Source organism: Coregonus lavaretus, assembly GCF_964263955.1.
Source record: "Coregonus lavaretus genome assembly, contig: HAP1_SCAFFOLD_2548, whole genome shotgun sequence".
Lineage (NCBI taxonomy): Eukaryota > Metazoa > Chordata > Actinopteri > Salmoniformes > Salmonidae > Coregonus > Coregonus lavaretus.
In genome coordinates, this window is record NW_028156775.1 from 31,859 (window position 1) to 55,450 (window position 23,592).

General features: G+C 46.9%; 1 protein-coding gene across 1 annotated transcript in view; it reads left to right on the forward strand.

The window, feature by feature from the left end:
• The window catches only part of LOC311119686 (arf-GAP with coiled-coil, ANK repeat and PH domain-containing protein 3-like), a gene marked incomplete at both ends in the record, with an annotated part of 76,488 nt that overhangs the window by 30,828 nt on the left and 22,068 nt on the right, over positions 1–23,592 (forward strand). Inside the window, 6 exons of the mRNA XM_084194353.1 lie at positions 7,809–7,867; positions 9,194–9,377; positions 10,428–10,472; positions 10,879–10,974; positions 11,303–11,377; positions 22,186–22,197. Of these exons, the coding sequence (XP_084050479.1) occupies positions 7,809–7,867; positions 9,194–9,377; positions 10,428–10,472; positions 10,879–10,974; positions 11,303–11,377; positions 22,186–22,197 (471 nt within the window). The remainder of the gene's footprint in view (positions 1–7,808; positions 7,868–9,193; positions 9,378–10,427; positions 10,473–10,878; positions 10,975–11,302; positions 11,378–22,185; positions 22,198–23,592) is intronic.

Genomic DNA, 23,592 nt, shown 5'->3' on the forward strand with positions numbered 1-23,592 from the left:
CTCAGGTGCATCCTGTTTCCATTGATCATCCTTGAGATGTTTCTACAACTTCATTGGAGTCCACCTGTGGTAAATCCAATTGATTGGACATGATTTGGAAAGGCACACACCTTTCTATATAAGGTCGCACAGTTGACAGTGCATGTCAGAGCAAAAACCAAGCCATGAGGTCGAAGGAATTGTCTGTAGAGCTCTGAGACAGGATTGTGTCGAGGCACAGATCTGGGGAACGGTACCAAAACATTTCTGCAGCATTGAAGGTCCCCAAGAACACAATGGCCTCAATCATTCTTAAATGGAAGAAGTTTGGACAATATTGGACCTGACCTCAACTTCCCCCATAATGCTGTGCTGCAGGATGACACACTCTAAAGTGGAGTCATGCACAGCAAAACATTTTGGTAGGTTCTTTTAAAATCCGTTTTTATTTTTCGCCTAATTCTGTTTTTCTCCCAAATTCAGTTTTCTCAGTTTCGTTTTTTCCAGGTTTCGGAGTTCACGCAATTTTTTTTGTTTTTCCCTACGTTCTTTTCACACTATCTTAATAGAAAAACAACTAAATTCGAATTTTCTGTGTTCACAACAATGCTTTAAAAATAAATAAAAAATTTAATTCAGTGTGCATGCCTTGCACTGTTGTTTGCTTAGCGGTGTTTCTGTAGTGTAGTAAGCGGACATGTGATGAGTTCGCAAGTCAAAGGCCCACTTGTGGTGCCACACGTCAGCAAAAAACGAGTCAGTTAACCTTTATTTATTGTAATTTAAATTAATTTGTAGTAGTTAAGTCAATCGTTATTTCAAATAATTTCAGTGACTTCACAGCAATTTTTAGCTAGCTAGCTAAAGAAATTTAGCTAGCTAGCAGGCTCAGCTAAATAAAACTCCTCCTACAGCCACGTCTCATAGTCACGTCATGAGATTTGTAAATGAAAGAGGAATATAATGATATGAATCGAATGGAGTTTCCCATGTCCCCATTTAGAGTATTTCTGGTGCAGATCGAACATCTCTGGAGAGATCTGAAAATAGCTGTGCAGCGACGCTCCCCATCCAACCTGACAGAGCTTGAGAGGATCTGCAGAGAGGAATGGGAGAAACTCCCCAAATACATGTGTGCCAAGCTTGTAGCGTCATACTCAAGAAGACTCGAGGCTGTAATCGCTGCCAAAGGTGCTTCAACAAAGTACTGAGTAAAGGGTCTGAATACTTATGTAAATGTGATATTTCCGTTTTTTTATATATTTTTTAATACATTTGCAAACATTTTGAAAACCTCTTTTTGTTTTGTCAAAATGTGGAAAAGGTCAAGGGGTCTGAATACTTTCCAAATGCACTGTTTGCAAGCACACACACACACACACACACACACACACACACACACACACACACACACACACACTTTGAGATCATCAACTGCCACATGGTAAGACATGCACACATACACTCACTCTGTCTCTCTCACTCACTGTCACTCTTACTCACTCACTCTCTCTCTCACTCACTCTGTCTCGCTCACTCACTCTGTCTCTCTCACTCACTCGCTCTCTCTCTTTCTCACTCATTCTGTCTCTCTTTCTCACTCATTCTGTCTCTCTTTCTCACTCATTATGTCTCTCTTCCTCACTCATTCTGTCTCTCTTTCTCACTCACTCTGTCTCTCTTTCTCACACACATACACTCATGCATATGCATGAGCGTACAGAGCCTCCAGCCCCCCGCTACCATATGGTAAGACGCACGCACTCACACACACACACACATACACACACACACACACACACACAAACATTCTGTCCTTCCATCTTGAGTCCAGAGTGTTCTGCTCTGAGCCAGAGTTGGAGAGAACGTTTAGAATCAGAGCACACAGCTGTGTAGGAGATACAGAGAGTACACACACACATCGTGCTGCTTCCATATGTGGTAGACATGATGAGTGCCATGGGGTCTCTGAGGCTGTTAAGCAGGGGTCACAGGTTTGGTAGAGACCTAGTTGTAAAAATGACACACACAGTCTCCTAAACTCTTCCTGTCTATTTAACGGTTGAACCCTTCCTCCTAAAGTCTCCTTCCTGTCTATTTAACGGTTGAACCCTTCCTGCTAAAGTCTCCTAAACTCTTCCTGTCTTTTTAACGGTTGAACCCTTCCTGCTAAAGTCTCCTAAACTCTTCCTGTCTATTTAACGGTTGAACCCTTCCTGCTAAAGTCTCCTTCCTGTCTATTTAACGGTTGAACCCTTCCTGCTAAAGTCTCCTTCCTGTCTATTTAACGGTTGAACCCTTCCTGCTAAAGCCTCCTTCCTGTCTATTTAACGGTTGAACCCTTCCTGCTAAAGTCTCCTTCCTGTCTATTTAACGGTTGAACCCTTCCTGCTAAAGTCTCCTTCCTGTCTATTTAACGGTTGAACCCTTCCTGCTAAAGTCTCCTTCCTGTCTATTTAACGGTTGAACCCTTCCTGCTAAAGCCTCCTTCCTGTCTATTTAACGGCTGAACCCTTCCTGCTAAAGTCTCCTTCCTGTCTATTTAACGGTTGAACCCTTCCTGCTAAAGTCTCCTTCCTGTCTATTTAACGGTTGAACCCTTCCTGCTAAAGTCTCCTTCCTGTCTATTTAACGGTTGAACCCTTCCTGCTAAAGTCTCCTTCCTGTCTATTTAACGGTTGAACCCTTCCTGCTAAAGTCTCCTAAACCCTTCCTGTCTATTAACACGTTGGCTCCTAGGGATCCTTCCCCTCTCCTCACACATCTGTGGTCATCACAATGTTTTTATGGTCAGATCACAGGATTTTGGCCTTCTAATAAAATCGTATTACTAGTGTTTTGGTGGTTTTGATGTTGACCTAGTTTGTTATCTCAGCTCTAAATAACGTTACAACAGATTTCAGACAGTTATGAAAAACGATCAGAAAATGTTACTGCAGCCAGGTATTCTGAACAGCTGTTTCTAATTTGGAGTGGCTGTGGTACTGTACTTAGTAACGTTGTAATAATTGCATCTGGTTTGGTGTATTCTGGCCATTCAGGGACACCGTACCAGCAGACAGGTGTAGATTAGTGGATGATGATGCTCTCTCTCTCTCTCTCTCTCAGTTTAACCACGCTATAATAAACGCTTCCTGAGAATGGGGATTATATAATTGTAGAGAGATGTCTTTCCAAATAGATGTGCGTTTCCCTCTGTGTCTATGTAGTCCACCTCAACACCAGTCCTGGTCTGAGATCAGCACATAGAAGCCCAGAGCCCAGAGACTGAACATGGAGTATCTCCAACTGGATATTCAGAAATCCTTCTATGTGGCAGGGGCAGTTTTGAGGAGGCATATAAATGTCCCTGACTGGTACTCAATCGGAGGCGGGGACTGTGGATCGGTCTCTGTCCTTCCGTTAGTCACACGCCACATCTCAGACAGCACTGGCACGATTTTGACTAAAACTTGAGTGAACATGTGTCTTGCCATAGAGAGATCCGGCATTTACAAAATGACACATGATTGTTCAAAAGGCGGGAGCTACAGTAATTAACTGAAACGTTTGAGTCACACCAGAGAAGAAGAAGAGGCGAAGTGAGAGGGGGAAACGCCCAGCAGGAGGTGGTTTTTCCGCTCTACCAAGCGAGAGAGAGAAAAAAACACTTTATATCGGCGTTGTGCCTGTTGTTCACTTGCGTGTCTGCCCTCTCATTGGCTAGAATGGTCCCACATGATCTTGCCTCCTCCCGACTGCCTTCTAGTCTGAGCACCAGTCTCTTTAGCTAACGTTCCACTCCCTGCCACTACTTGTCATTGCCAAACAGTCTTTGGAAGATGACATGGAGTACAGTGAGTGGTTTAGCTGAAGAGACCGGTGCCAAGGCATTTATTTTCCTTGTTAGAGCGGCCCACTAGAGTATCTGGTCAATATAATGGATCATCTGTGGTCACACATGATAACTGAAATGTGATAGTCCTCACGCTATATCTTAATTGGCCGAAGGGGGGGGGGGGGGGGGGCGGGCGCTGCATCATTCATGGGGGACGACATGTTAACTTAAATCCATATGTGTGTTTTGCCTATTTTTACTGGTTTGATGTGACTAGTCAGATCTTCCTTGTGCCAAACTATAATGCCTCCTGAATCCCTGCCATGTTTAATAGAGGATTGTTTAATAGAGGGGAGTTTAATAGAGGGGAGTTTAATAGAGGATAGTTTAATAGAGGGGAGTTTAATAGAGGGGAGTTTAATAGAGGATAGTTTAATAGAGGGGAGTTTAATAGAGGGGAGTTTAATAGAGGGGATTTTAATAGAGGGGAGTTTAATATAGGATAGTTTAATAGATGGTAGTTTAATAGAGGATAGTTTAATAGAGGGGAGTTTAATAGAGGATAGTTTAATAGAGGATAGTTTAATAGAGGGGAGTTTAATAGAGGATAGTTTAATAGAGGGGAGTTTAATAGAGGGGAGTTTAATAGAGGATAGTTTAATAGAGGGGAGTTTAATAGAGGGGAGTTTAATAGAGGATAGTTTAATAGAGGGGAGTTTAATAGAGGGGAGTTTAATATAGGATAGTTTAATAGATGGTAGTTTAATAGAGGATAGTTTAATAGAGGGGAGTTTAATAGAGGATAGTTTAATAGAGGATAGTTTAATAGAGGGGAGTTTAATAGAGGATAGTTTAATAGAGGGGAGTTTAATAGAGGGGAGTTTAATAGAGGATAGTTTAATAGAGGATTGTTTAATAGAGGGGAGTTTAATAGAGGATAGTTTAATAGAGGGGAGTTTAATAGAGGGGAGTTTAATAGAGGGGAGTTTAATAGAGGGGAGTTTAATATAGGATAGTTTAATAGATGGTAGTTTAATAGAGGATAGTTTAATAGAGGGGAGTTTAATAGAGGGGATTTTAATAGAGGGGAGTTTAATATAGGATAGTTTAATAGATGGTAGTTTAATAGAGGATAGTTTAATAGAGGGGAGTTTAATAGAGGATAGTTTAATAGAGGATAGTTTAATAGAGGGGAGTTTAATAGAGGGGAGTTTAATAGAGGATAGTTTAATAGAGGATAGTTTAATAGAGGGGAGTTTAATAGAGGGGAGTTTAATAGAGGATAGTTTAATAGAGGATAGTTTAATAGAGGATAGTTTAATAGAGGATAGTTTAATAGAGTATAGTTTAATAGAGGATAGTTTAATAGAGGATAGTTTAATAGAGGGTAGTCTAATAGAGGGGAGTTTAATAGAGGGGAGTTTAATAGAGTATAGTTTAATAGAGTATAGTTTAATAGAGGGGAGTTTAATAGAGGATAGTTTAATAGAGTATAGTTTAATAGAGGGGAGTTTAATAGAGGATAGTTTAATAGAGGGGAGTTTAATAGAGGGGAGTTTAATAGAGGGGAGTTTAATAGAGGATAGTTTAATAGAGGATAGTTTAATAGAGGGGAGTTTAATAGAGGGGAGTTTAATAGAGGATAGTTTAATAGAGGATAGTTTAATAGAGGATAGTTTAATAGAGGATAGTTTAATAGAGGATAGTTTAATAGAGGATAGTTTAATAGAGGATAGTTTAATAGAGGATAGTTTAATAGAGGGGAGTTTAATAGAGGGGAGTTTAATAGAGGGGAGTTTAATAGAGGATAGTTTAATAGAGTATAGTTTAATAGAGGGGAGTTTAATAGAGGATAGTTTAATAGAGGGGAGTTTAATAGAGGGGAGTTTAATAGAGGGGAGTTTAATAGAGGGGAGTTTAATAGAGGGGAGTTTAATAGAGGGGAGTTTAATAGAGGGTAGTCTAATAGAGGGGAGTTTAATAGAGGGTACACTCAGTTCTCTGTGGTTGTTTGGACAATTTGTGGATACTTCTTTATGTTCCATGTTTCATTTAGAATAACAATGTCAGGGCCTCCCGAGTCGCGCAGCGGTCTAAGGCACTGCATCTCAGTGCTTTAGGCGTCACTACAGACCCGGATTCGATCCCAGGCTGTGTCACAGCCGGCCGTGACCGGGAGACCCATGAGGCGGCGCACAATTGGCCCAGTGTCGTCCGGGTTAGGGGAGGGTTTGGCCGGTCGGGATTTCCTTGTACCTTCACGCTCTAGTGCCTCCTTGTGGCGGGCCGGGCGCCTGCAGGCTGACTTCGGTCGCCAGCTGGAGGGTGTTTCCACCGACACATTGGTGCAGCTGGCTTCCGGGTTAAGCGAGCAGTATGTCAAGAAGCAGTGCGTTGAATTGGATATCACGAAAAAGGGCTAAAATAATAATGCATTTAAAAATAATAAAATAAAGAATAACAATGTCAATATTCTTAATACTATGTAAAAAGTCAGGGTTTGTGCTTTTCACACCAGAGGTTGATCCAGCTAGTTATACTTAAGGATATTTTAAATATTTTTTTAGGATGTGTGGCAGGTAGCCTAGGGGTTAAGAGCGTTGGGCCAGCAACTGAAAGATGCTGGTTCGAATCCCCGAGCCGACTAGGTGACAAATCTGCCAGTGTGCCCTTGAGAAAGGCACTTAACCCTAACTGCTCCTGTAAGTTGTTCTGGATAAGAGCGTCTGCTAAATGACGTGGTCCTCTGTAGCTCAATCAGTAGAGCATGGCGCTTGTAACGCCAGGGTAGTGGGTTCAATCCCCGGGACCACCCATACGTAAAAAATGTATGCACGCATGACTGTAAGTCGCTTTGGATAAAAGCGTCTGCTAAATGGCATATTATTATTATAAATGACGAAAATGTAAAACGCTTGATTTGTGGACTAATGTGTTATAACAGGTCATGGGAATTAGGTTATCTGGTTGTCCTATTTCAGTTCTCTAATGGCTGACTGTAGCTCACTGCGCTGCTGTTTCACCTGAGATACCAGACTGGTTTCCTCTGCTGTTGACTGCCTCTCCTCTCCTGTAGGCAGGTCAAGTATTTCTGCGTCTTGGAGAGATGGTCTTGGAGAGATGGTGCTGCTATCAGGGCTTGGAGTGGTGTTCTCCTGGGTTTTGGTCTGTGGAGAGGCTTGTTGATCCTTTGTTTCTTCTCTGAGGGACTGGAAGTCTTCCTGGAACTTCCTCAGGCTGCTTTCTGACCCCTGAACCATGATGGTGCCATTATGGTAGACGTTAACGGTGAGGGAGGGGTCGTTTTCATTGTTGTCCTCCGGTAGCCACTTCGACCGAGCCTGCAATGCTGCCGGCTTCATAGCGAAGTGGAATACCATAAGGCACCGTGTAATTTTTTAATTTGCGCAATTTCACACAAAAGAATGGAGAGGCCAAGACGTGTCTGATTACTGTATATGATACGTGTATTTCTTTATGTCTGATCTTGAGTCTTGACACACGTAACATATTAAATGCCTCCCAAATTAAAGGTTTAACTGTTACTGAGGTTTATATTTTGTACAGCGACAGGGAGGATTTGTTCATTTGAATTTCATGCATCATTCAAGTTATGAGTGTCCCGAAGTTGATGGGTTTATTGACCCCCTCGCTACTCTCTGGAAGTCACCCCTCGGAGTTTCGTCAGCACGCGTGACAACAGAGGGTCCTCCGAGAGAGTTGGTAGAGGCGAGGCAGTGGTTTGGGATTGACTGTTTCTCTCTCTCTCTCTCTCCCCGTCTCTCTCTCTCTCCCCGTCTCTCTCTCTCTCCCCGTCTCTCTCTCTCCCCGTCTCTCTCTCTCTCTCTCTCTCTCTCTCTCTCTCTCTCTCTCTCTCTGTCTCTCTTTATCTCTCTCTCTCTCCCTCTCTCTCTCTCTCTCTCTCTCTCTCTCTCTCTCTCTCTCCCCGTCTCTCGGTCTCTCTCTCTCTCTGTCTCTCTCGGTCTCTCTCTCTCTCTCTCTCTCTCCACAGATGCTATTTGACCAGGCCCAGAGGTCTATCAAACAGCAGCTCCACACCTTCATCAAAGAGTGAGTATCATCCCTTCTCTCTTTGGTGTAGATCTACCTCGCTCATTTCAGTCCATAGAGATGGATAGAGGACTATGGTACCCAGAAGCCCATTTCAGTCCATAGAGATGGATAGAGGACTATGGTACCCAAAAGCCCATTTTAGCGTGGGCGGCGCCATTTGAGGACTTTCACAATTTTTAAGTAGTCAACTGGGTGGGACTTCCTATGGGTTAAAGAAGAATCACATAATTCCATCCGGGTCATCAGGAGGGATCAGCAAATTAATGATCCTCGTGAGCAAACATTCCATATCTGCAGGTGGCAGTAAATTGCCAACCTTGGCTTTATACCTGTTCAAACAACACCCTCCAGGGGGCAGTATGCACCCTTTTAGTTTATTTACCAACTAATAGAAGTAGTAGAAAAATAAAAATTGACTACTTAAAAATGGAGATGGCCTCAATGGGACAGATACAACGGTGCGATCTCTATAGATCTCTACGTTTCAGTCTCTCATCTCCCTTGTGTGAGGTCCGCAATCAAGGTTCCCTTAGCCTGGTCCCAGATCTGTTTGTGCTGTCTTGCCAACTACTACTATAGTCATTGTAACGCTAGACGCAAAAACTACAGAATTAAATCACTCTCTCTCCTTCCCCCTGTAGGGACGTGTGTAAGTCACTCTCTCTCTCCTTCCCCCTGTAGGGACGTGTGTAAGTCACTCTCTCTCTCCTTCCCCCTGTAGGGATGTGTGTAAGTCACTCTCTCTCTCCTTCCCCCTGTAGGGATGTGTGTAAGTCACTCTCTCTCTCCTTCCCCCTGTAGGGATGTGTGTAAGTCACTCTCTCTCTCCTTCCCCCTGTAGGGACGTGTGTAAGTCACTCTCTCTCTCCTTTCCCCTGTAGGGACGTGTGTAAGTCACTCTCTCTCTCCTTCCTCCTGTAGGGACGTGTGTTAGTCACTCTCTCTCTCCTCCCCCCTGTAGGGACGTGTGTAAGTCACTCTCTCTCTCCTCCCCCCTGTAGGGACGTGTGTCAGTCACTCTCTCTCTCCTCCCCCCTGTAGGGACGTGTGTAAGTCACTCTCTCTCTCCTTCCCCCTGTAGGGACGTGTGTAAGTCACTCTCTCTCTCCTTCCCCCTGTAGGGACGTGTGTAAGTCACTCTCTCTCTCTCCTTCCCCCTGTAGGGACGTGTGTAAGTCACTCTCTCTCTCCTTCCTCCTGTAGGGACGTGTGTCAGTCACTCTCTCTCTCCTTCCCCCTGTAGGGACGTGTGTCAGTCACTCTCTCTCTCCTTCCCCCTGTAGGGACGTCTGTAAGTCACTCTCTCTCTCCTTCCCCCCGTAGGGACGTGCGTAAGTTCAAGGAGACTAAGAAGCAGTTTGACCGTGTGAGGGAGGACATGGAGATAGCCCAGGTGAAGAACGCCCAGGCCCCCAGGAACAAACCTCACGAGGTGGAGGAGGCTACCTCCTCTCTCACGCTGACCCGGAAGTGCTTCAGGCACCTGGCCTTGGACTACGTACTGCAGGTGAGAGGCCACCACGTTAAACATTTTAGTCCAATTTTAGCAGCTCTTATCCAGAGCGACTTACAGTTAGTGCGTTGATCTAAGACAACCACATATCAGTTAAACTGTTGATCTAAGACAACCACACACTGATAAACACACACACACACACACACACACACACACACTGATAAACACACACACACACACACACACACACACACACACACTGATAAACACACACACACACACACTCACACACACTGATAAACACCCACACCCACACACTGATAAACACACACACTGATAAACACACACACACCCACAAAATGATAAACACACACACACACACACACACACACACACTGATAAACACACACACACACACACATTGATAAACACACACACCCACACACTGATAACACACACACCCACACAATGATAAACACACCCACCCACACACTGATAAACACACACACACACACACATTGATAAACACACACACCCACACACTGATAACACACACACACACACACACTGATAAATACATCCACACACACACTGATAAACACACACACACACACACTCACACACACTGATAAACACACACACTGATAAACACACACACCCACAAAATGATAAACACACACACACACACACACACACACACACACACTGATAAATACATTCACACACACACTGATAAATACATCCACACACACACACTGATAAACACACACACACACCCACACACTGATAAACACACACACATACCCACACACGGATAAACACCCAGAAACACCTGCACTTCACCAAACCCTTGTAAAGATACACAGGCTACATGTGGTGGATACAAAAGTTATTTCTCAGGTTCCCGTCACACTCTTCTCTCAGTGACTGCAATACCAGTACTATCCACTATGTGATGCCATGATTCCTCAGTCCATATTTGTGGCTTGACATCTTTCTACTAGAAGTAAATATAACGTGATCTACTGTTGTATTTATACGGTTACTAATAATCAAACTGATCTCTTCAGTCGCTAAATGTAATTTTGTCCATCTTTTCAGATCAATGTTCTTCAGGCTAAGAAGAAGTTTGAGATCCTTGATGCAGTGAGTGGTGTCCTTCTCACCGAAGCCTCTGATGCTGTGCTGTAGCTCTTACTTTAACCGTTTAGAAGCAAGATAATATGTTCTATGATCTGTGTCTCTCTCTCTCACTCCGTCTCGTATCCTCTCTCTCTCTCTTTCTCTCTCTCTCTCTCTCTCTCTCTCTCTCTCTCTCTCTCTCTCCGTCTCGTATCCCCTCTCTCTCTCTCTCTCTCTCTCTCTCTCTCTCTCTCTCTCTCTCTCTCTCCCTCCCTCTGTCTCATATCCTCTCTCTCTCTCTCTCTCTCTCTCACTCCGTCTCGTATCCCCTCTCTCTCTCTCTCTCTCTATCTCACTCCGTCTCGTATCTTTTTTTTCTCTCTCTCTCTCTCTCTCTCTCTCTCTCTCTCTCTCTCTCTCTCTCTCTCAGATGCTGTCGTTCATGCGTGCCCAGTACACCTTGTTTCAACAGGGCTATAACATATTGGATGAGATTGATCCCTACATGAAGAAACTAGCTGCAGAGGTGAGAGAGAGGCACCTCACAAACACTGACCACAGATCTTACACCTGTTGGCCTCTGGCCTCTCCCCATACCCCTGCTCCCCAAGTCAGGCTGACAGAGGCCTCGCTAGTACAAACACTAGTAATAAGGAGGGTTTGGTTTGATTATAGACCCAGTCACAGAGTAGGAAAACAAGGTGCCCCAGAGAGAGATTGGCCTCTATTGTATCTGGCATTAATCCCACAGGACCAACTGCCAAATGAAGGAACTCCTAAACCCAGACTGGGAACACACAGACTAGGCCACGTGTGTGTTCTCTCTAACTGTGTTGTGTTGATCCAATCTGCAGCTGGATCAGCTGGTCATAGACTCAGCCATGGAGAAGAGAGACCTGGAACACAAACATGCTACCATACAACAGAGGGTGAGGAACCACACACACACACACACACACACACACACACAGACACAACAGAGGGTGACGAACTATACACACACACAACACAGGGTGAGGAACCACACACCTCTCCTCCCTCAAATCTCTCTTCCTTCTCATCCCTCACTACTATCATTTCCTGTTCCCAACCTCTCCTTCTCTATCAGTCCTGTTCCCAACCTCTCCTTCTCTATCAGTCCTGTTCCCAACCTCTCCTTCTCTATCAGTCCTGTTCCCAACCTCTCCTTCTCTATCAGTCCTGTTCCCAACCTCTCCTTCTCTATCAATCATGTTCCCAACCTCTCCTTCTCTATCAGTCCTGTTCCCAACCTCTCCTTCTCTAGCAATCCTGTTCCCAGCCTCTCCTTCTCTATCAGTCCTGTTCCCAACCTCTCCTTCTCTATCAGTTCTGTTCCCAACCTCTCCTTCTCTATCAGTCCTGTTCCCAACCTCTCCTTCTCTATCAGTCCTGTTCCCAACCTCTCCTTCTCTATCAGTCCTGTTCCCAACCTCTCCTTCTCTATCAATCCTGTTCCCAACCTCTCTTTCTCAATCAGTCCTGTTCCCAACCCCTCCTTATCTATAATTTCCTGTTTCCAACCTCTCCTTCTCAATCAATCCTGTTCCCAACCTCTCCTTCTCAATCAATTCTGTTCCCAACCTCTCCTTCTCTATACTTTCCTGTTCCCAACCCCTCCTTATCTATCAGTCCTGTTCCCAACCTCTCCTTCTCTATCAGTCCTGTTCCCAACCTCTCCTCCTCAATCAATCCTGTTCCCAACCCCTCCTTCTCTATCAGTCCTGTTCCCAACCTATCCTCCTATATCAGTCCTGTTCCCAACCTCTCCTCCTCTATCAGTCCTGTTCCCAACCTCTCCTCCTCAATCAATCCTGTTCCCAACCTCTCCTTCTCTATCAGTCCTGTTCCCAACCTCTCCTTCTCTATCAATCCTGTTCCCAACCTCTCTTTCTCAATCAGTCCTGTTCCCAACCCCTCCTTATCTATAATTTCCTGTTTCCAACCTCTCCTTCTCAATCAATCCTGTTCCCAACCTCGCCTTCTCAATCAATTCTGTTCCCAACCTCTCCTTCTCTATACTTTCCTGTTCCCAACCCCTCCTTATCTATCAGTCCTGTTCCCAACCTCTCCTTCTCTATCAGTCCTGTTCCCAACCCCTCCTTCTCTATCAGTCCTGTTCCCAACCTATCCTCCTATATCAGTCCTGTTCCCAACCTCTCCTCCTCTATCAGTCCTGTTCCCAACCTCTCCTCCTCAATCAATCCTGTTCCCAACCTCTCCTTCTCTATCAGTCCTGTTCCCAACCTCTCCATCTCTATCAGTCCTGTTCCCAACCTCTCCATCTCTAGCAATCCTGTTCCCAACCTCTCCTTCTCTATCAGTCCTGTTCCCAACCTCTCCTTCTCTATCAGTCCTGTTCCCAACCTCTCCTTCTCTATCAATCCTGTTCCCAACCTTTCCTTCTCTATCAGTCCTGTTCCCAACCTCTCCTTCTCTATCAGTCCTGTTCCCAACCTCTCCATCTCTAGCAATCCTGTTCCCAACCTCTCCTTCTCTATCAGTCCTGTTCCCAACCTCTCCTTCTCTATCAGTCCTGTTCCCAACAGCTCCATCTCTAGCAGTCCTGTTCCCAACCTCTCCTTCTCTATCATTTCCTGTTCCCAACCTCTCCTTCTCTATCAATCCTGTTCCCAACCTCTCCTTCTCTATCAATCCTGTTCCCAACCTCTCCTTCTCTGTCATTTCCTGTTCCCAACCTCTCCTTCTCTATCAATCCTGTTGCCAATGTCTCCTTCTCTATCAATCCTGTTCCCAACCTCTCCTTCTCCATCAGTCCTGTTCCCAACCTCTCCTTCTCTATCAGTCCTGTTCCCAACCTCTCCTTCTCTATCAGTCCTGTTCCCAACCTCTCCTTCTCAATCAATCCTGTTCCCAACCTCTCCTTCTCTAGCAATCCTGTCCCAACCTCTCCTACTCTAGCAATCCTGTTCCCAACCTCTCCTTCTCTATCAATCCTGTTCCCAACCTCTCCTTCTCTAGCAATCCTGTTCCAAACCTCTCCTTCTCTAGCAATCCTGTTCCCAACATCTCCATCAGTCCTGTTCCCAACCTCTCCTTCCCTATCAACCCTGTTCCCAACCTCTCCTTCTCTATCAGTCATGTTCCCAACCTCTCCTTCTCTATCAATTCTGTTCCCAACCTCTCCTTCGCTATCAGTCCTGTTCCCAACCTCTCCTTCTCTATCAATCCTGTTCCCAACAGCTCCGTCTCTATCAGTCCTGTTCCCAACCTCTCCTTCTCTAGCAATCCTGTTCCAAACCTCTCCTTATCTAGCAATCCTGTTCCCAACATCTCCATCAATCCTGTTCCCAACCTCTCATTCCCTATCATTTCCTGTTCCCAACCTCTCCTTCTCTATCAATCCTGTTCCCAACCTCTCCTTCTCTATCAATCCTGTTCCCAACCTCTCCTTTTCTATCAACCTGTTCCCAACCTCTCCTTCTCTATCAGTCCTGTTCCCAACCTCTCCTTCTCAAGCAATCCTGTTCCCAACCTCTCCTTCTCTATCAGTCCTGTTCCCAACCTCTCCTTCTCTATCACTCCTGTTCCCAACCTCTCCTTCTCTATCACTCCTGTTCCCAACCTCTCCTTCTCTATCAGTCCTGTTCCCAACCTCTCCTTCTCAATCAATCCTGTTCCCAGCCTCGCCATAATTTCCTGTTCCCAACCTCTCCTTCTCAATCAATCCTGTTCCCAACCTCTCCTTCTCTATAATTTCCTGTTCCCAACCCCTCCTTATCTATCATTTCCTGTTCCCAACCTCTCCTTCTCAAACAATCCTGTTCCCAACCTCTCCTTCTCTAGCAATCCTGTTCCCAACATCTCCATCAGTCCGGTTCCCGACCTCTCCTTCCCTATCAATCATGTTCCCAACCTCTCCTTCTCTATCAGTCCTGTTCCCAACGTTTCCTTCTCTATCAATCCTGTTCCCAACCTCTCCTTCTCTATCATTTCCTGTTCCCAACCTCTCCTTCTCGATCAATCCTGTTCCCAACCTCTCCTTCTCTAGCAGTCCTGTTCCCAACCTCTCCTTCTCTATCAGTCATGTTCCCAACCTCTCCTTCTCTATCAGTCCTGTTCCCAACTTCTCCTTCTCTATCAGTCCTGTTCCCAACCTCTCCTTCTCTATCAGTCCTGTTCCCAACCTCTCCTTCTCAATCAATCCTGTTCCCAACCTCTCCTTCTCTATCAGTCCTGTTCCCAACCTCTCCTTCTCAATCAATCCTGTTCCCAACCTCTCCTTCTCAATCAATCCTGTTCCCAACCTCTCCTTCTCTAGCAGTCCTGTTCCCAACCTCTCCTTCTCTATCAGTCCTGTTCCCAACCTCTCCTTCTCAATCAATCCTGTTCCCAACCTCTCCTTCTCTAGCAATCCTGTTCTCAACATCTCCATCAATCCTGTTCCCAACCTCTCCTTCTCTATCAGTCATGTTCCCAACCTCTCCTTCTCTATCAGTCCTGTTCCCAACCTCTCCTTCTCTATCAGTCATGTTCCCAACCTCTCCTTCTCAATCAATCCTGTTCCCAACCTCTCCTTCTCTATCAGTCCTGTTCCCAACCTCTCCTCCTCTATCAGTCCTGTTCCCAACCTCTCCTTCTCTATCAGTCCTGTTCCCAACCTCTCCTTCTCTATCAGTCCTGTTCCCAACCTCTCCTTCTCTATCAATCCTGTTCCCAACCTCTCCTTCTCTGTCAGTCCTGTTCCCATCCTCTCCTTCTGTCAGTCCGGTTCCCAACGTCTCCTTCTCTATCAAGCCTGTTCCCAACCTTTCCTTCTCTATCAGTCCTGTTCCCAACCTCTCTTTCTCTATCAAACCTGTTCCCAACCTCTCTTTCACAATCAGTCCCGTTCCCAACCTCTCCTTCTCTATAATTTCCTGTTCCCAACCCCTCCTTATCTATCATTTCCTGTTTCCAACCTCTCCTTCTCAATCAATCCTGTTCCCAACCTTTCCTTCTCTATCAGTCCTGTTCCCAACCTCTCCTTCTCAATCAATCCTGTTCCCAACCTCTCTTTCTCAATCAGTCCTGTTCCCAACCTCTCCTTCTCTATAATTTCCTGCTCCCAACCCCTCCTTATCTATAATTTCCTTTTTCCAACCTCTCCTTTTCAATCAATCCTGTTCCCAACCTCTCCTTCTCAATCCATCCTGTTCCCAACCTCTCCTTCTCTATACTTTCCTGTTCCCAACCCCTCCTTATCTATCATTTCCTGTTCCCAACCTCTCCTTCTCTATCAGTCCTGTTCCCAACCTCTCCTCCTCAATCAATCCTGTTCCCAACCCCTCCTTCTCTATCAGTCCTGTTCCCAACCTCTCCTTCTTTATAATTTCCTGTTCCCAACCCCTCCTTATCTATCATTTCCTGTTTCCAACCTCTCCTTCTCAATCAATCCTGTTTCCAACCTTTCCTTCTCTATCAGTCCTGTTCCCAACCCCTCCTTCTCAATCAATTCTGTTCCCAACCTCTCCTTCTCTATACTTTCCTGTTCCCAACCCCTCCTTATCTATCAGTCCTGTTCCCAACCTCTCCTTCTCTATCAGTCCTGTTCCCAACCTCTCCTCCTCAATCAATCCTGTTCCCAACCCCTCCTTCTCTATCAGTCCTGTTCCCAACCTCTCCTCCTATATCAGTCCTGTTCCCAACCTCTCCTCCTCTATCAGTCCTGTTCCCAACCTCTCCTCCTCAATCAATCCTGTTCCCAACCTCTCCTTCTCAATCAATCCTGTTCCCAACCTCTCCTTCTCTATACTTTCCTGTTCCCAACCCCTCCTTATCTATCAGTCCTGTTCCCAACCTCTCCTTCTCTATCAGTCCTGTTCCCAACCTCTCCTCCTCAATCAATCCTGTTCCCAACCCCTCCTTCTCTATCAGTCCTGTTCCCAACCTCTCCTCCTATATCAGTCCTGTTCCCAACCTCTCCTCCTCTATCAGTCCTGTTCCCAACCTCTCCTCCTCAATCAATCCTGTTCCCAACCTCTCCTTCTCAATCAATCCTGTCCCCAACCTCTCCTTCTCTATACTTTCCTGTTCCCAACCCCTCCTTATCTATCAGTCCTGTTCCCAACCTCTCCTTCTCTATCAGTCCTGTTCCCAACCTCTCCTCCTCAATCAATCCTGTTCCCAACCCCTCCTTCTCTATCAGTCCTGTTCCCAACCTCTCCTCCTATATCAGTCCTGTTCCCAACCTCTCCTCCTCTATCAGTCCTGTTCCCAACCTCTCCTCCTCAATCAATCCTGTTCCCAACCTCTCCTTCTCTATCAGTCCTGTTCCCAACCTCTCCATCTCTATCAGTCCTGTTCCCAACCTCTCCATCTCTAGCAATCCTGTTCCCAACCTCTCCTTCTCTATCAGTCCTGTTCCCAACCTCTCCTTCTCTATCAGTCCTGTTCCCAACCTCTCCTTCTCTATCAATCCTGTTCCCAACCTCTCCTTATCTATCATTTCCTGTTTCCAACCTCTCCTTCTCAATCAATCCTGTTTCCAACCTTTCCTTCTCTATCAGTCCTGTTCCCAACCTCTCCTTCTCTATCAATCCTGTTCCCAACCTCTCTTTCTCAATCAGTCCTGTTCCCAACCCCTCCTTATCTATAATTTCCTGTTTCCAACCTCTCCTTCTCAATCAATCCTGTTCCCAACCTCTCCTTCTCAATCAATTCTGTTCCCAACCTCTCCTTCTCTATACTTTCCTGTTCCCAACCCCTCCTTATCTATCAGTCCTGTTCCCAACCTCTCCTTCTCTATCAGTCCTGTTCCCAACCTCTCCTCCTCAATCAATCCTGTTCCCAACCCCTCCTTCTCTATCAGTCCTGTTCCCAACCTCTCCTCCTATATCAGTCCTGTTCCCAACCTCTCCTCCTCTATCAGTCCTGTTCCCAACCTCTCCTCCTCAATCAATCCTGTTCCCAACCTCTCCTTCTCAATCAATCCTGTTTCCAACCTTTCCTTCTCTATCAGTCCTGTTCCCAACCTCTCCTTCTCTATCAATCCTGTTCCCAACCTCTCTTTCTCAATCAGTCCTGTTCCCAACCCCTCCTTATCTATAATTTCCTGTTTCCAACCTCTCCTTCTCAATCAATCCTGTTCCCAACCTCTCCTTCTCAATCAATTCTGTTCCCAACCTCTCCTTCTCTATACTTTCCTGTTCCCAACCCCTCCTTATCTATCAGTCCTGTTCCCAACCTCTCCTTCTCTATCAGTCCTGTTCCCAACCTCTCCTCCTCAATCAATCCTGTTCCCAACCCCTCCTTCTCTATCAGTCCTGTTCCCAACCTCTCCTCCTATATCAGTCCTGTTCCCAACCTCTCCTCCTCTATCAGTCCTGTTCCCAACCTCTCCTCCTCAATCAATCCTGTTCCCAACCTCTCCTTCTCAATCAATCCTGTTCCCAACCTCTCCTTCTCTATACTTTCCTGTTCCCAACCCCTCCTTATCTATCAGTCCTGTTCCCAACCTCTCCTTCTCTATCAGTCCTGTTCCCAACCTCTCCTCCTCAATCAATCCTGTTCCCAACCCCTCCTTCTCTATCAGTCCTGTTCCCAACCTCTCCTCCTATATCAGTCCTGTTCCCAACCTCTCCTCCTCTATCAATCCTGTTCCCAACCTCTCCTCCTCAATCAATCCTGTTCCCAACCTCTCCTTCTCAATCAACCCTGTTCCCAACCTCTCCTTCTCTATACTTTCCTGTTCCCAACCCCTCCTTATCTATCAGTCCTGTTCCCAACCTCTCCTTCTCTATCAGTCCTGTTCCCAACCCCTCCTTCTCTATCAGTCCTGTTCCCAACCTCTCCTCCTATATCAGTCCTGTTCCCAACCTCTCCTCCTCTATCAGTCCTGTTCCCAACCTCTCCTCCTCAATCAATCCTGTTCCCAACCTCTCCTTCTCAATCAATCCTGTTCCCAACCTCTCCTTCTCTATACTTTCCTGTTCCCAACCCCTCCTTATCTATCAGTCCTGTTCCCAACCTCTCCTTCTCTATCAGTCCTGTTCCCAACCTCTCCTCCTCAATCAATCCTGTTCCCAACCCCTCCTTCTCTATCAGTCCTGTTCCCAACCTCTCCTCCTATATCAGTCCTGTTCCCAACCTCTCCTCCTCTATCAGTCCTGTTCCCAACCTCTCCTCCTCAATCAATCCTGTTCCCAACCTCTCCTTCTCTATCAGTCCTGTTCCCAACCTCTCCTTCTCTATCAGTCCTGTTCCCAACCTCTCCTTCTCTATCAGTCCTGTTCCCAACCTCTCCTTCTCTATCAGTCCTGTTCCCAACCTCTCCATCTCTATCAGTCCTGTTCCCAACCTCTCCATCTCTAGCAATCCTGTTCCCAACCTCTCCTTCTCTATCAGTCCTGTTCCCAACCTCTCCTTCTCTATCAGTCCTGTTCCCAACCTCTCCTTCTCTATCAGTCCTGTTCCCAACCTCTCCTTCTCTATCAGTCCTGTTCCCAACCTCTCCTTCTCTATCAGTCCTGTTCCCAACCTCTCCTTCTCTATCAGTCCTGTTCCCAACCTCTCCTTCTCTATCAATCCTGTTCCCAACCTCTCCTTTCTCAATCAGTCCTGTTCTCAACCTCTCCTTCTCTATAATTTCCTGTTCCCAACCCCTCCTTATCTATCATTTCCTGTTTCCAACCTTTCCTTCTCAATCAATCCTGTTCCCAACCTCTCCTTCTCTATCAATCCTGTTCCCAACCTCTCCTTCTCTATTTCTCTTCTATATTACTCTCTCACGCGCACACATTTTAAATACTTTATTTCCATTCACGAATCAGATTTACATTAATCAAGGATCCAAATATCTCAAAAGGTCCCTGTGTACATGGACACTGAAGGGTACAAAAAGCACCTCCTCTTTAACACGGCAAGACTGCCCATGACCGCTGACACAGAGCAGAACCTCGCCAGCTGCTTTGCCTTGGTCTTTGGCAGGCCCACAATCTGAAGGTGTCTGGCCCACAATCTGAAGGTGTCTGACCCACATTCTGAAGGTGTCTGGCCCACAATCTGAAGGTGTCTGGCCCACAATCTGAAGGTGTCTGGCCCACAATCTGAAGGTGTCTGGCCCACAATCTTAAGGTGTCTGACCCACAATCTGAAGGCTACGTACTGCAAGCCTACATACGTGGCCAAGACTGACAAATATCAGTGCTAGCAGCTTGCACACCCATGTCCAAGGCTGTTCAAGCGAGCTACGAGGGGCTGGTATTCTAGAAGATTGTGGGTAAAGGACTGCTCCATGTAGCGGTGATACAGCCCACCTCCCTCTGGCCTCCCCCCACAACAACAACAACAACATTTGGCACACAGGAAAACGCATCACCATCAAAACCAACTTCCTCTTACACAAGAATGTTTATGATTGTTGGCTGTTGGTGAGACTACCTGGCTACCAGGTCAACAAGGCAGTCATGTCTATGTATAGGTCCTTGTATGAACAGCAACCATTCACAACATGGGCAACAGACTCCATTACATTTGACTCATGTAGAATACACAATGGATCATGGTTTGCAGGGTACCAGAGTGCTAGGTAAAGGTGAGAATGTCCTGGCCAATGGCAGCATTCTGGAACATGGAATGGGAGACAGAGGGGTCAGCACAGTCCAGAGCAGTGAGTTTCCCCTGCAGACTCAGAACAGTGAGTTTCCCCTCCAGCCTCAGAACAGTGAGTTTCCCCTGCAGACTCAGAGCAGTGAGTTTCCCCTGCAGACTCAGAACAGTGAGTTTCCCCTGCAGCCTCAGAGCAGTGAGTTTCCCTTGCAGCCTCAGAACAGTGAGTTTCCCCTGCAGACTCAGAACAGTGAGTTTCCCCTGCAGACTCAGAGCAGTGAGTTTCCCCTGCAGACTCAGAACAGTGAGTTTCCCCTGCAGCCTCAGAGCAGTGAGTTTCCCCTGCAGCCTCAAAACAGTGAGTTTCCCCTGCAGACTCAGAACAGTGAGTTTCCCCTGCAGCCTCAGAACAGTGAGTTTCCCCTGGAGACTCAGTGCAGTGAGTTTCCCCTGCAGCCTCAGAACAGTGAGTTTCCCCTGCAGACTCAGAGCAGTGAGTTTCCCCTGCAGACTCAGAGCAGTGAGTTTCCCCTGCAGACTCAGAGCAGTGAGTTTCCCCTGCAGACTCAGAACAGTGAGTTTCCCCTGCAGACTCAGAACAGTGAGTTTCCCCTGCAGCCTCAGAACAGTCCAGTGTTGCGTAGCTCTCTCCGTCTGATACCGAGGAGTGTTGTCCTGGATGTTAGGATGAGATGTTCCATCATGGAGGACAGAAGCCTCCACGGCAACCCAGGGGTCTGTCACAACTGCAGAGACAGTCACTGGCTCAGTCTGCGTGTCCGTCGGAGCTCCTCTCCAGTCTGCGTGTCCGTCGGAGCTCCTCTCCAGTCTGTCTCCATCTGAGCTCCTCTCCAGTCCGGTTGCACAGGTCGTTGAGGTCCGGCCAGTTCTGACCAGACTCCAAAGCCCACAGCACGAGTGTCCAATTTTCCATTGGCCTTCCTCCTGAAGCGCGCGCACACACACACACACACACACACACACACACACACACACACACACACACACACACACACACACACACACAGAAATGCTTTCAGTCAGTGAAAACCTTAATGTGACATTATGTTTTTTTAAATTAATATCAAATAACTGTATAAAATGAACTGCATCTCAACATATCAAACAGAGCTGTCTCCATCTGAAAACCACGGGTCTCTTCAGGACTAACGACGCTTATTTTAGCATCAAAAGATTGTTCATTTAAAAATAGAGCAAACATTCATGAAAGCTTCTCTGTGCTTAGCCAGAGATTTCAACATTTGCTGTTTGGGATTAGAGACGTCTTTCTGTCTGCTTTGATTGTGAGAACAGTGAAGTACAACAACAAAATGCTAGCCATGTATTATGATTAGAATAACTTCAACTCAGTGACTTGTTTTTCACTTTTGGACTCTTACAGAGTTAAAATAAGACTATTTTATGAAAGTACATTCTTCTCTTTTGTCAAAAACATTTGAGTGAGTTTGTTTTGGGACTTTTATTTGTGGTTGTCTGGAACAGCTAAAAGAGCTCTTTACTTAGAAAGGACAATATCCTGTTCTAACACACTGTGTGTGTGTGTGTGTGTGTTTGTGTGTGTGTGTGTGTGTGTGTGTGTGTGTGTGTGTGTGTGTGTGCGTGCGCGCTTGCGTCTACTGCTGGCTTTGGGACTCTTCAAATATCAGGCTGGGCCATTTACAATTCGGTCAGGTCTCTCTCTGTGTGTGTGTGTGAGAGAGTTTGTGGGTGTTTTTCTGTCTTGGCTCTGGCCTCTACAGCCTGATGCTGTGCCAGTGAAGCGTTCAGGCTACTCACGTTATCAAGAGCTACTCACGTTATCAAGGGCTACTGACCTTATCAAGGGCTGCTCACGTTATCAAGGGCTGCTCATGTTATCAAGGGCTACTGACCTTATCAAGGGCTACTCATGTTATCAAGGGCTACTGACCTTATCAAGGGCTGCTCACGTTATCAAGGGCTGCTCACGTTATCAAGGGCTGCTCATGTTATCAAGGGCTACTTACGTTATCAAGGGCTACTGATCTTATCAAGGGCTACTGATCTTATCAAGGGTTACTCACCATATAACCACTAACTACATGTCAGTTTACTTCCTGACCATGTGATTGTCCTAACAGTCATTTGTTTCTTTCTCTCCTTTCTACCAATGGTCTCTTCTCTTCTGCAGACTCTGATGGAGGTGAGTACTTAAAGGATGGGGGAGGTGGAGGATGGGGGAGAGGAAGAGGGAGGATGGGGGAGGTGGAGGATGGGGGAGGTGGAGGATGGGGGAGAGGAAGAGGGAGGATGGGGGAGAGGAAGAGGGAGGATGGGGGAGGTGGAGGATGGGGGAGAGGAAGAGGGAGGATGGGGGAGGTGGAGGATGGGGGAGAGGAAGAGGGAGGATGGGGGAGGTGGAGGATGGGGGAGAGGAAGAGGGAGGATGTGGGAGAGGAAGAGGGAGGATGGGGGAGGTGGAGGATGGGGGAGAGGAAGAGGGAGGATGGGGGAGGTGGAGGATGGGGGAGAGGAAGAGGGAGGATGGGGGGGTGGAGGATGGGGAGAGGAAGAGGGAGGATGGGGGAGGTGGAGGATGGGGGAGAGGATGAGGGAGGATGGGGGAGGTGGAGGATGGGGGAGAGGATGAGGGAGGATGGGGGAGAGGATGAGGGAGGATGGGGGAGGTGGAGGATGGGGGAGAGGAAGAGGAAGAGGGAGGATGGGGGAGGTGGAGGATGGGGGAGAGGAAGAGGGAAGATGGGGGAGAGGAAGAGGGAGGATGGGGGAGGTGGAGGATGGGGGAGAGGATGAGGGAGGATAGGGGAGGTGGAGGATGTGGGAGAGGAAGAGGGAGGATGGGGGAGGTGGAGGATGGGGGAGAGGAAGAGGGAGGATGGGGGAGGTGGAGGTTGGGGGAGAGGAAGAGGGAGGATGGGGGAGAGGAAGAGGGAGGATGGGGGAGGTGGAGGATGGGGGAGAGGAAGAGGAAGAGGGAGGATGGGGGAGGTGGAGGATGGGGGAGAGGAAGAGGGAGGATGGGGGAGAGGAAGAGGGAGGATGGGGGAGGTGGAGGATGGGGGAGAGGATGAGGGAGGATGGGGGAGAGGATGAGGGAGGATGGGGGAGGTGGAGGATGGGGGAGAGGAAGAGGGAGGATGGGGGAGGTGGAGGTTGGGGGAGAGGAAGAGGGTGGATGGGGGGGTGGAGGATGGGGAGAGGAAGAGGGAGGATGGGGGAGAGGAAGAGGGAGGATGGGGAGGTGGAGGATGGGGGGATTTGCTTTGTGTGGGTGTATGTGTGGGGGGTTGCATGTATGGGCATTTGTGTTGGAGAGTTTGGTTGATGTCTGTGTGTGTGTGTGTGTGGGGGGGGGGGGGTGTACTAGACTCAAGGCCAGCTGGTACAATGAACTCATGACGGAGTTATTGTGTGGCCTCTGAAAAGACACCACAACAGGCTCCATTAAACTGCTGCCATTGTGTGTCTGTCTGTCTGCATTGACTACCCATTCAGTATACAAACTCCAACTCTTAGTGTCTTTCCTATGCTTTACTCTACCTCATTTTACTAGTAGTAGGAGGGCTCTGACTGGCTA